Source organism: Trematosphaeria pertusa, assembly GCF_010094035.1.
Source record: "Trematosphaeria pertusa strain CBS 122368 unplaced genomic scaffold BU26scaffold_13, whole genome shotgun sequence".
NCBI lineage: Eukaryota > Fungi > Ascomycota > Dothideomycetes > Pleosporales > Trematosphaeriaceae > Trematosphaeria > Trematosphaeria pertusa.
The window spans coordinates 391,962-404,283 of record NW_022987224.1 but is presented as its reverse complement, the minus strand read 5'-3'; the positions used below and the strand labels follow the sequence as shown (position 1 = coordinate 404,283).

General features: G+C 54.1%; 4 protein-coding genes across 4 annotated transcripts; 1 reads left to right on the top strand and 3 right to left on the bottom strand.

Moving 5' to 3' along the window:
* Positions 1-1,280: 1,280 nt before the first annotated feature.
* Positions 1,281-1,892, bottom strand: BU26DRAFT_76753 (uncharacterized protein). Its single transcript, XM_033836320.1, has one exon. The coding sequence runs from the start codon at positions 1,730-1,732 to the stop codon at positions 1,313-1,315; it is 420 nt and encodes a 139-aa protein (XP_033680096.1). The 5' UTR covers positions 1,733-1,892; the 3' UTR covers positions 1,281-1,312.
* BU26DRAFT_76791 (uncharacterized protein) lies at positions 1,893-2,613 on the bottom strand. The gene has a single exon (XM_033836322.1). It carries the CDS (start codon positions 2,485-2,487, stop codon positions 2,053-2,055), a length of 435 nt encoding a protein of 144 aa, XP_033680095.1. The 5' UTR covers positions 2,488-2,613; the 3' UTR covers positions 1,893-2,052.
* Positions 2,614-3,536: 923 nt separating this feature from the next.
* Positions 3,537-4,349, top strand: BU26DRAFT_76768 (uncharacterized protein). The gene is made up of 2 exons (XM_033836321.1): positions 3,537-3,904; positions 3,930-4,349. Exons 1-2 carry the CDS (start codon positions 3,678-3,680, stop codon positions 4,183-4,185), a joined length of 483 nt encoding a protein of 160 aa, XP_033680094.1. The 5' UTR covers positions 3,537-3,677; the 3' UTR covers positions 4,186-4,349.
* A 2,102-nt stretch (positions 4,350-6,451) lies between these two features.
* Positions 6,452-6,775, bottom strand: BU26DRAFT_76746 (uncharacterized protein). Its single transcript, XM_033836319.1, has one exon. The coding sequence runs from the start codon at positions 6,733-6,735 to the stop codon at positions 6,502-6,504; it is 234 nt and encodes a 77-aa protein (XP_033680093.1). The 5' UTR covers positions 6,736-6,775; the 3' UTR covers positions 6,452-6,501.
* Positions 6,776-12,322: the final 5,547 nt, after the last annotated feature.

Sequence of the window (12,322 nt, the reverse complement as noted above, 5' to 3'; positions counted from 1 at the left end):
ACGGACGCAAAATATTGCGAGAAACGAGATGTATATTTATAATGGATTAGAGCAAGCGGCCAGATGCACGATGCTATGGGCTCAAGCTTGTGAACGGACGGGGAAGAGCGATTCTAGTGCGGGGTTCATGCACCATTGGATCCCGCTGCCTGAGCTTTGCACCGTTTCCTAGAGATTTAGGCTCACAAATAAAAGCATGCCACGACGCGGAGACACGATGGGCATGCGGAGACAGAGGAGGGGCGGCCCCACCGAGCTGAGGTGAATGCCGCTGTTGCCTCTGGCCCCCGATCACGGATCCGACTGCTACTTCGACTTGCAGGCTCATTGAGGATTTTGCGGGATGACGTCCTCTTCGCAGACATCATTTCGCGCAAGAGACATCTGGACAGCAAGCTGGAATCGGCGTAGCGTCGAGAGGAAGGGACAATGACACGAACGGGTGGGGTGGATACGGCCGACGGCAGAGGACCATCTTGACTTTGGGGTTCCTGCGGGCAGGTGTAACACCGTCATTATTCGGATCGGCGGCTGACAGCAGCTTAGCAGTTAAACTCGGTTGGAGTTGGGCGGTCACCCATAGCGCTTATGCTGAGCTGGCCGGGCCCCGATCATCCCGGACGTCTCACTCCAGACATCGGTCTCTGATTAAGCCGTCGCATCAGATTCGGAGCAGACCCTCGGAAATTCATGCCGGCTATCATCCCAGACGTCTAGAGAAACCCGATTTCCATGGAGATCCAGTTGCATCGGATCTGGAACACGCGCAACCGACGCTCAGATCTCCACAAATCTCTGGGAAGAGGGGCCATGCTCGAAATATCTAGAATCCGTGAGAGAAAACCCGGAAGCATCAATAGCTGCTGATATTCAAAAAATGATGCTATTATGAGAAAGTTTGGTGGTTTTGGTGGTCCTACACATGGGGCCAGGTCGCACCCCCGATGCAACCCCCGAGAAGTCAGCCACCAAAGGTGTCGCCCGACAACTCGCACTCTTTGGAAGTTCTGGGAGCTGCGACCGTTTTGCGCGCGAAGAGTCATGGGAGCAGTGGAAAATGGTCTCTTATAGTGCCACCTCCTACATGAATGGCAGATGTAAAAACACATGCTGACTAATGTCCCCCGTGAAAGGCTATCAAAGAAAAGATCGAACGGGCAAGATGGCGTGAGAATGCAGGCACGGAAGGGTAGGAGACTATTCACCGGTAGGAGGAAGTAAGCACTTCTGCTATAAGGTACTCACGCGCTCCAAGCAGCCGCTGAGCTTCTATGGTCAGGCTCTCCGGCCGCCCAGTCACGAGGTTCTAGTACTAATTGGGGATAGCGCAGCCTTGTCCTACGAAGTGAGCCCTGGAGAACTGTCTTGCGGAGATGCAGAACCCCAGCCATATAGTCAACTTCAACTGGCATAGAAACATATCCGGGAAAGTGCCACCACGAAGATAGGGCTGCAGGCCCGCCGTGTGCTCACTTACAGTGTCCGCCGGATGTGCTGCACGTGCTCGGCTCGGGTCCGGGGCTACGACGTTCCGATCTTTGGAGGCCCCGAAACTTCTCTCACCATCCTTGCCGCGTCGGACAGCGCGCGTACGCTTCGACGCGGCCGTCGACAATGGCGAAGCGGTCAAGAGCGAACAATAGACCGGACACGAAGCCGCGGAAAAGGCGCGCCGAGTCGCGCTCGGCCCGCAGTACGTAGGCGCTTGTTTCCCGCTCCCTCTACTAACCATTCGCAGCTCCCACTGCCTCGCTAGCTCGTTCAAAAGACGGTTTTCGCCTCCGTCTCGGCCGCGCCTCCTCTCTCTGGCGCTACGACTCCCTCTACGACCCCGGCATTGCACACACCTGGCTGCGTGGTGATGTGGCAGACGTTGCCCTCCCAGACCTCCCCGGCGGACGTGTTCTCATACTCGATATCCTCCAGTACGACGATGGGCACGCGTCGGAGCAGGACACATGCATTGCTGCGGCATGGCTGTACAACGAGGAAGACGCGCTTGAACAAGGTGTTGTTCTAAGCTTGGCCCCAGGGGAGACGCATGTGCTTTCCTCAAACGTGCAGGTGTTGGACATTGCCACCCTGAAGGCTCCATTGGACCACATGCAGCGCGAGCGGGAGGTCAATGAAACTCAGATCATCGACTTCTCTGGTCCCCGGTTTTGCGTGCAAGCTATGGTCGCGGGTGATGCCCCCAAACACTGCGCTGTCCATCAAGCCCTGCGCATATATAATCAGGAGCACGGGAGGGAAGGCACGGTACGTAAAGGCATCACAGGGCACCTTGCGGGCATCATGAGCTCGACTTCCACATGGGCATACTCTGGTGGAATTGCGCTGACCGTGTACCGCTAGACAACCCCGGACCACCCTACAGAATCTCAGGCTGCAGATCAAAATGTTGGCGGCGCAGAGCCGGGAACGGAAGGACTTACGACCGCGGACAGTCGACCGCAACGTCTCACTCCGGCCGTGGATTTCGCCCATTCTCCCGAGCCGCAGGCTCCGACACCCGCGGCTACCTCGACAGTGTTCTCTCTGTCCTCCCCATCCCCTAAACCGAAACCGAAAGCGACTCCACTCCAGTCGGTGCGCGACTTCTTTCGCCAGGTCCAAGGATGAGCCAGAACCTCATTAGAGGTCGGAAAGCTCGACAGTACAGGAGCTAAAGGCATATCCTGAGTACAGAGGCGCTGTACCTCAAGATCCTTTCAGAGCTATGGTATTCATCATTCAACAATGCATTATTACCTTATGCGGTCGATGCCTCATGCAGTCGTCCGACGGAACGAATCAACCGATTTGGGACGCAGACGGCGTATATGGGATGGTTGGGGTGTTGCTAAGAGGAGATCCTACGGCAGGCGTTTGTGGCTCTGCCCATTCGACTGCCATCGTCATTACTAGCAATACCATATGCTCTATGGACACTATGGGCGGACTTATATTGTTGCTACATTAGGGCGATGCGTATGAGTCACGGAGGTGAGTTCTCCACATCAGATTTTCATGTGCCCTCGGTTAACTGACGAGAAAGTTTACAGATCGGAGACATGGGATAGTCTATGTAGCCTCCAATATACTATTCTAAGCACCGGGTAGAGATAACCGAGCCACAACCGCGAATGATACGATGCTGCAGCAAATCTTGCAAGACCGGCATGAATACCTTATCATGCCCGAGAGTGTGGCAGGGGCAATCGAGGACAGTACCACAGTTGATTACTCCTGCGAATATACTCGTTCAGCATCGAGCGCAAAAGCGCAGCGAAGAACACCGCGACCCCCCAACCGCCACCCGGGTCATATCAGCCTAACGAAGCTGGGTGCAGTCGCTGCTTCTAACCACGTAAATCCGGACCGGTCATCATCGAATATGGAGGGCGCTGTGGTTGAGGTCATCGACAGGTAAGCCCAAGCGTTTTTGGCGAATGGCCGCGTGCTCTCTATGTAATAACATCATACAACCTTACACATCATAATTAGAGCAATGCGATTGATGTTGGTGCTTTGGACTCGGAATTACAATCCAATCCACGGTGCCATGTATCGAGGAGGCAAGAGAAAAGAAATATATCCGACCTACTGCACGACAATAGCTATCACTACAAACACTCCTCTTGTCCCTATTACTACATTACCATCCCACTTTGCAATGCTCACTAAGTCGCCATAGAATGTGGGTTATGGTCGGGGCTAACAATAGTCGAATTCAGCAAGACATCCCAACACAACAGCGAGGACCCCTAGGCCCCCACTCCGCTGCTAAGGCTAATTACCACACATCAAACAGCCATTCTGCATCCCCATCCACATCCCCGCCAGCATGTACATCGGCGCCCACACTCTTCCTTCTCCACACGCCCACGCATCCCTCCTCATTGGCGCGAAACGCCACTTCCCCATGCGCACGCACATGCACTTCCCACCTCCTCTTCTCTTGCTTCATCTCCTCCGTCGCATTACGTAGCTGATTCTGCTCCCACCAACCTACATCCCACTCCCAGCGCGGGCGGTACAGGACAACGAGCTTACACAACCGCTCTCTTGCAAGCCGAATTGCCTGCTCAAGGATGTGGGACGCTGCCTTGGGTCTCGGTTCTGCTCCCGTTTGCTTTTCCCGCGCAGACGTTATGCTTGTGGCAACACCGTGCCACCAGGTGTAGAAGGTGCAGCTGGGAGTGACAGCAAATGCGGCGGTTTGACGACGCTTGACAATGCTGGCAGTGGCGATGTCGGTGGTGGTAGTGGTAGTGGTAGCAGTAGCATTGGAGCCCGCTATAGTATGGTGTCCTTAGCTGAAGGCCTCGTCCCAAGACTACGGATTGACTGACTGCGTGGTGGACTAAGCTGCGTGTAGGCGTGGCCATTCTCTTTGTTGTCGGCGATCCTAAATGGAAACACGACACCACCAATTCTGGAGATCTCAAAGATGTCGTGCGCACTCAAGCCGATTGGAAACCCGGGGGTTTGTCGGCTGCAGGGTTCTGTCGAGGTTGGCGGCTTGGCTGGGTCAATGACACGCAGGAGGCGACAGGGTTGTTGCACTGGCACCAGTCTCTTCGCGAGAAGGAGGTTGCGGAAACATTGTGTCGAAGATAAGAGACCATGAGCAGCCTGGGTGCAGACGACTCTTTTCCTGTCTTTGGTACTTTAACCACAGCTCCTGTCCGATGTTCGGATACGTACCACAGCATGAGCGCGCAGTTGTCACACTCGCCTTTCCTTTCCCGGAGATACGCCTGGTTATCGAGTGGGTGCCCACTATTGCCTTTTCGTAGTGTTTTCGTGGGACCCACATCCACATGCACGACGCTGTGTTTCTCGCGCTGGGGCTCCGACGGACCTTGACGAAGATCTTCTCGAAGGTCGATCGACGCAGGCCGTCCACGGAGAACCGAAGCCGCACGCGCGACTTAGCAGCGGCATCGATGGGTGCGGCGCACCAGAGAGGAAGGTGCAGAGGAGCAGTCGAGGTGACAACAGGCTAGGAGAGGTTGATGTTCTTCATGATGATCTGTTCCTCCCCGTGGACTGCTCAAAGTGTTGATGGAGATCGCTTAGAAAGCCGGCCTTCATGGAAGAGACCCGGAGAGTGGCATGACAGGCATGCATTCTGGAATGCCCATTGCAAAAGTTGTAGAATTTTCGTGGTGTTTCGTGCGCAACGTGGCTGCCGGGCTGGAATATTTTCCGATGCTTAGACGGGCGCTAGTTTCGGGACTCCATGCTTGCCCGTGTGTGGAAGTCAAACCGTTCATAATACGATTCTGTACTCCCTCTGACCTCCTCAGGAGCATGACCAACGTGTTCGGGACAATCGAGCGTGAGTTGGAGAGGTTGATATCCTCGTCCAGCGCAGCCGAGGACAGCGTCCGCGCGGTGGATGTCTTGTCGCCTATTTCCGCACAATAGCGGTGCGTTGCAGGCCGGAGTAGTCGTGCGGGCTGTGATGCCACAACGATCGTGCAGTGTGGGATCTCAGGAGCTCGGCTCTCTGAACCGCGGACGACAATCGCGCGACCTTATACCATGTTAAAGTGGGGATGTCGGCGCGAGCTTGCCCTCGAAGATGGGGGATGAAGCCCTAGCGGAGTTCGGGATTAGGCTGTGGACACGTTCGCTATCGTAAGGAAAGGGCTAATGCTTGAGCTGACTCCATTGATAAGGGTTTTGCTCAGGACTTCGGAAGGAGTAGCGCCGCGGACTGGTCATTAGGAATCAGGTATGAAGCGAGCCGCATTCATGAGCCATTGGGTTGGAGTGTCGTATATCTGACGGCGCTGTTATCGTGAGCAAGTCCTCGCATGGCCAGTGGAACTGACATACCGTTGTTGTAGCCATCGTCAAAACAGCCCGTGTTACTTGCGTAGCTCCGGCCCGCGTCACGATGCCCGCAATACTGCTCAGACGTTGGCATCCCACCGGCACAGCCTCCTCACCCCCTCGCGAGCATCCACCAGCCTCCAGACATTCGAAGAGTGCCAGTAGATCGAAAAAACCACCCGACTGGCCCCCCACACGAAATGTGCAGCGCACCAGCACCGCACTACAGCACTCCACTATGCCGACGCGCACAAGAACCTAAGCCAGCTTTGCCTCGTTCTCCACGTCCATACTATTGTGCGCTCGGATATACTTCTCCTCCCGGGGACCAGTGCTCTCTTGTGTGCTTCTCGGACCGTGCGCTTACAAGCGGTTATACACACCGAGCGCCTTGCGAGACTGTTTCGGGTGTACAGCGTCAACGCATTCGACCGAGGTATGGAGGATGTAGGGCGCGATGGGACGAGGTGAGGCGCGAAACAGACATTGGTGGCAGACAGGTTAGTCTAGTGGAGATGTCTGCTCGAGAGCTTGATGCCGCGTGAGCTACCCTGAGGCCCAGAGCGCGATCGCAGTGAAGCATTCGTCCCTAACGCTGTTAGCTATGCGGCCGATGTGCTTGAGGTGCCCGACGGTTCTAGCGTTAGCCATCGGGTGAGGAGAAGGGCACACCAGTTACGCGACGGCGTGCTCACAGGATAGGCGGGCGCCGACCGCGTAGAAATAAGCTCGCGAGGAATGGCGATACCGTCGGCAGTGAGGCGTCCATCTGTCGTGTCGTGACGAGGCGAGGTGCGGAACCGGCGGGCAGAGCCCTCGGGCTGTGATGGAGGATGCAGGCAGAGGGAGTGGGTGTGAACTAAGAAAGACAACGAAACTTGGGGGCACCATTCCCATGCGTCTTCTCATCCAGGGGCTGTACGTTGGTCTTGGTCGGATCAATATGCGTAGATGCGGGGAAGAGCAGGTCACGTGCTAAACATCCCCGAACGACCTCGGGAGGTCTAACTATAATCCGCTTAGTGCCAAACCAAGACAGAGAACCAACTGTACCTGCGCCATTCTCATGAGCGTTCTCATTCATGGGCTGTACATCAAAAGAGCATAATGCGTCGGATGCGAAGTTGCATAGATCTCGGGACGAAGCCCCATATCGGGCACCCGCAAACGGTCGCGCTAGAAAAGTATGCACACCCTTTTCCTCCGCAGAACCTGAGAAGATGTTACCGGATATATAAGGCGTCATAACTGAAAGAGCAGAAGGATTGGATCCTTTTGCTCCGGATAGAAGACTACCTGAGAAGACTACCTGCGGAGGAATACCGCTCTCCCATGGCCTGCAGTTCTATACACACCCATCACTCGGCCTACGCCCTCGCCTTCTTCCTTACTGGAGACCCTTCATTGGCTTCATCAACGGCAAAGCTCTCATGCGCCCCTCGTTTGGCACTGTTCCTTGACCCACAAATCTTCAAACGCTTTGCCTGCTGGTGTTGCTCGGAATTGATAGCCTGCCGTTTCCGGCAGTTCGTCACTGCGTTTGCATCCCGACGGCGTACCTTGTCGAGGAGTATGCTGACTGAGGGAGAGGCCATATCCAGCACCGATCGATCACCGTCGGGACTTCGAGAAACCTTTCCGCGCTTGGTGAGCTGGCTTCGCTGCTTGATCCGCATGTATCAGCTTTTGCAAGCCCATTTCGGGATACATAGGGGGGCACGCGAACCTGCTTATCCTCCGTCTGGGTCTCCTTTCTGAGCGGGGAGTGCTCTTGAGCAGCACGCCTGCCGAAGATCCAGAGGCGTAGCGCGAAATCTTGCGCTTGCGATGCGAGGCGCTGGAATTCTCGCTCATCGGCTCGAGCCGTTCGTGGGTTTGCCCATAGGTGCGCGAGAGTGTTATTGGCCATGGTTCTGGGAGAGGGACGATGTGGAACGTTGTCGAAGGAGCAGTGGATGCCTTTTACGTCATGAGGGAGGGCCTGTGCGCGAGCGGTTGTGCAGAGCGAGATGAATGTTTCACTCAGTCGGCAGGGACAGACTTCCTCTTGCCACTGGTGCTGCGAAACGGTGGTATGGAGCTCTCTTTATACGCTCCTGCAAAAGAGCACGTGCTGATTATTACGTGGGCTAGTTCTCCTAGGAATTCCCTTTCGCAAAGCAAGGCCGACGTTGCCATTGGACCCCTTCTCTTCCTCCCGGGCTAAATTTTTTCGGTACTAGATCTTCCGACGTGTATTGAAGACGCGGAGTAACCTGATCTTTCAATGGATTGCACGACAGGTTACAGACGAGAATCGCCACCGGATACCGGTAGAAAGCGCTCATGAGGTATAAGTAGATTGTTGATAGCAATAAAGGTGGAAAGGCGATACGACAGGAAATTGTCCAGTGAAGCAGCGAATGGTACCACTTGGGCTCCAGTAAATTCATAGTAAGTGCAATGGGGGCCAAATGCTAATGATGAAGTCCAGAGTGACACCGGAGCCGCGGTGGCTTGAGGCCAGAGAAGTGTCTGCGGGAAGGTACGGTATCCCCGGTTTCCTCGGCTGCCGACTTATATGAAGCAGGACGACATTAAACAGAGATATTCACATTCTGAGTTTGTGCCGTCGAGATTCTTGCTACACTAAACGTCATTCGCATCCCACACGTAGCATATCCCATCCAGTTCTCATATGTCATGTGCCGCCGTTTCAGTAGTAATCCCAACATGCCGTTGCTGCCTAAACAAATTACCTTGCCGGGAAGAAGAAGAGGAAGCATTCCTCTTTAGCCTCGCCGATAACCACGAAGATATACATAGCCACAGCTTATCCCGATTATGTGGAAAGAGTTTGCTCAGAGCCCGAATTTATCGATCCTGCGAACGGACCTGCTGCGTTCCGCCAACAGAGTACATTAGTAATGGTCGCTAAAGTCAACGAGTAGAAAGCTCAGTAAAAGTCGAAGCCGAAGCCGAAGCCGAAGCCGAAGCCAAAGCTCTGGAGCTTATCGTAGTTAACAGGCGCGGAATCTGGCGAGCATCTAGGCTTGGCTACACCGTTTCGCAGCAGGGACGTCGGCGAGTGGCTGTGGCCGAGTATGCTTCCTCTTCTTCGCCGGAAGCGACGGGAGCTTGGGAATGAGGGGCCTTCGCTGCTATGAACCAACACCCACACCCCATCGCACCCGCCGGCAAGGATTTTGAGTGAGCACGGCTTCGCCGGTGCCATGCAACACCCCGCTCCACCATCGCACCCGCCGGCGAGGACCTTGAGTGAGTGCGTGTTGGCCGGCGACAACTAACACTCCCCCTCCATCCACCACATCGTCTATTGACCGCTACATAAGAGTCACCTTCGCCGGAGGAAACCCTTCTGAGTCTGCCATCCCCGCCAACCATCTGCCAACGTTGTGAGAACTGGACCTTAGACATTGGTAACACATTTTCGTCCGTCCATGGCGCCACGCCAATCCACCCGGATGATCTCGGGATGAAGTGAGCGACTGTGATGCTGGGTGGTATAGCCAATGGATATAGCCCTGACGTGAGATCCATGGGGAAGTAGAGTTTGGGAGGATATCGATGTATCAAGGCGAACGATTAGAGTGTCCTTTAGGTTGTCAGGATTGAAGCAAAACATATCGGGGAAACCGACTGGTGGGAAGTTCATGTATTCTTGATGGATGTCCAGTTTGGGAAAGCCTAGCTGGCCTTGCATGTTTATTGAGGGGGAGGCAATGACTTAAATTGGGGACGGGGCCTCCGCACGTCCGCTTTCACCCGTGCGGATTAACGAAACAAACAGGATTGTCTGACAATTGTACAGTGATCTTCAACGCGAGGCGCGCGGTCCGGGCGCTTTGTTGAACGTGGTGTGCACGCGGCGGATCTCTCATCGATCGTCCGGGTGGTATTCCTACACGCGTCCAGGTTCAGACCTAAAGTTCGGCGATGATATTCCGAGGAGCGTCGAATAGCACTGTCAATCTAGGTAGGCCGTCTCGCTAGCTAGGTTCGAAAATGGTGATGTCGAGCTCCGTTTCACAAGGAGGGAATTGGATTACAGACGACCAATAGTGCGGATGCTACGATTTCGACGAATAACTCGTCTCGTTCGTCGACGGCGTAATCTGCAGAGTTGACGGAGGCCCATCTCCAACCATGCGATGCATGCAACGTCGGCCGAAAACCCTTTTTCCCCTCCCCGCATCACGCGAGTACTAATACTCATGCAGCGACCCGCTCCCTGGTCCTTTCGTGCTCATGAAGTCCCGCCTCCATAACACTATTGCTGCGCTGTGAGCTTCCATCGTCTTCGCTCTGAAGCGGCAGCAAAGCCTTCCACACACAGATCGTCGTCTCGGTGCCCTTTGCTAACGAAAAGAGCCTCCTTAGAACTACGTCAGGAGAATCGTATCACTCCCATCTGGAGTTGGTAATCCTGTCGAGTACGTTGCTGACTTGGTGTCAATAGTGACAGCTTCAGATGATTTTTAACTCGATCTATCTATGCACGACGGTAGATGCGCGTTCGGTAAAAATCTGGGATCTTTCGTGCACAGATTTGGGGCTGGTGCGCGAATTTGAGGGGAAGTTGAACTGCTGAAGTAGTTCGTCATGATGACAAGCCACGAACGGAATAATGCCGATGAACGCTGATTGCGGGCGGAGCGTGTGTCAGACGTGTTCCCGATGACGAGCCGTTATCGGTGGTGATATCTTCTGTAGTCGATGATGGATTAAAGTGCATTGGGCATAGATACTGAGAAGGAAGTCAGCCGTCACAGGTATCTCTAGGGGGGAAGTAGAGAAGCGAGAGGATGTGCCGTTATCTTCATCACCATTAAGGAGTCATGGACATTTCCTAAGTATGAGACGTTATATTTCCTGACGATTGATAAAACGCACCGCGCGCACTTACATTTACGCCGATTCGCTACGACATCGCCATAGGCCTGTGGGCCTAATTTGTTATGCACTTCGACACGTATTCTTACGGAGGGAGTAGAGAGGTTAAACGGGCTATGACGTTAGAGGGGTAGGGTATTGAAGGTTGTGTAGGACGATGCACAAAGCCGCCGTAACACTCACGATGCCGTTACTTCGCGATTGCTCATTGAATAAGTCCCTTATTCGAGGCGATAGGTATGCAGTCCCATGCGACACCGAGGAAATAAATTAGTGCAAAGAGGTGGATTGTGTCACACTTAGGACTAGGTAGCTAGTTGCAGTTAGACGCCATCCCATAGATCGAAATTGCTCACGAACACCCATTCACGAGTCTTAATTGGGCCCATCTGGCGTAGTGAGTACCTGTCCGGCTAGCCGAAAAATCAAATGCCTCACGTCCAAGGAAGCACGTCGTCGTGCCGCGCTGCGATTTGTGCGCAGCAGCATCTTGTATCCCACTAGGGTTGCGCGCTTCCAGATTTCGCCGCCTTTTACATGGAGTCGTCCAGAATGCCACACCCCGAATTTCATAGCCAGAGGATAGCCCGAGTGGATTGGAGATCAGAAATGCAAAATATACGCCTTTCTGGTGCCGAACGGCCTGTCTCTCCGTTCACCGAGCCTTTCCTTAATCCAGATCAATCCACTGCGTGCTCCCAGTACCACAGGCAGCTTCTTACTCGCATCTTCTTATAAGGGACAATCGGCAGGGCCCTCAACACCAGCGCCGCAAAAGGCGACGCAAACGACGAGGTCACCGACGCGGGGTATCGCACCTTGGACGATTAGGATTCCGCGGTGATCAACGCTGAGAAGGTTAAAAAGAATGGCTGAAGCTTGGATGGGGGTCAGGGGTTAGCTGTTCTACTGGGCTCCACGATTCCGTGGAGTTGTTTAGCAATAGCGCGTTGAAGAAAATCCGATGTTTGCGTACCTCGTTTGGGCGACCTCTACATCTGCACAAGAATGATGACAGACTTGACAACGTAGTCAACGAAGCGGACTTGGCGGAGATAGTCTCGCTCCGGATGCTGCTTGCTTGAATCTGGGAGACTCTACCGGTCCGGAAGCTCTGAACAAGCTGTCTTGCTTGCGATCTGCTATACTAGACTTGATCGTTGCTGTACACATGGCCTAAATGATGGGACCAACAGCTACCAGACCCTTCTTCCTTATGAGGTGTAGGTACCTAGGTGTGGTGGGGTCAGAAAGTTATATAGACGTTGGCTCTGAGTGCAAGTTAGTATTGCTCGCAAACCTCCCGCCTTTCAAAGCTTCGCACAGCTTTGAGGCGTGAGATTCCTTCGACGTCCAAGCGACGCGCTTCCCCTACTCTAAGACTTCGATGTACTCCAGCTTGGATGGGATGTCTCAGTTCCGATATCGCGTGGTAAGTGCTGGGTCCTATCAAACTCAGTGTCGCTGAATGGCTGACTGTCTAGGCTATAAATACAAGATAGAGGCGTAGAAGAGCGCGTAGTACGTCAATCTGGCGGTATTTGTCCTTGGGATATCGGAAATCCGTTGGGGCATAGCGTTCGGCCTCTTGAAGGCATTCGGC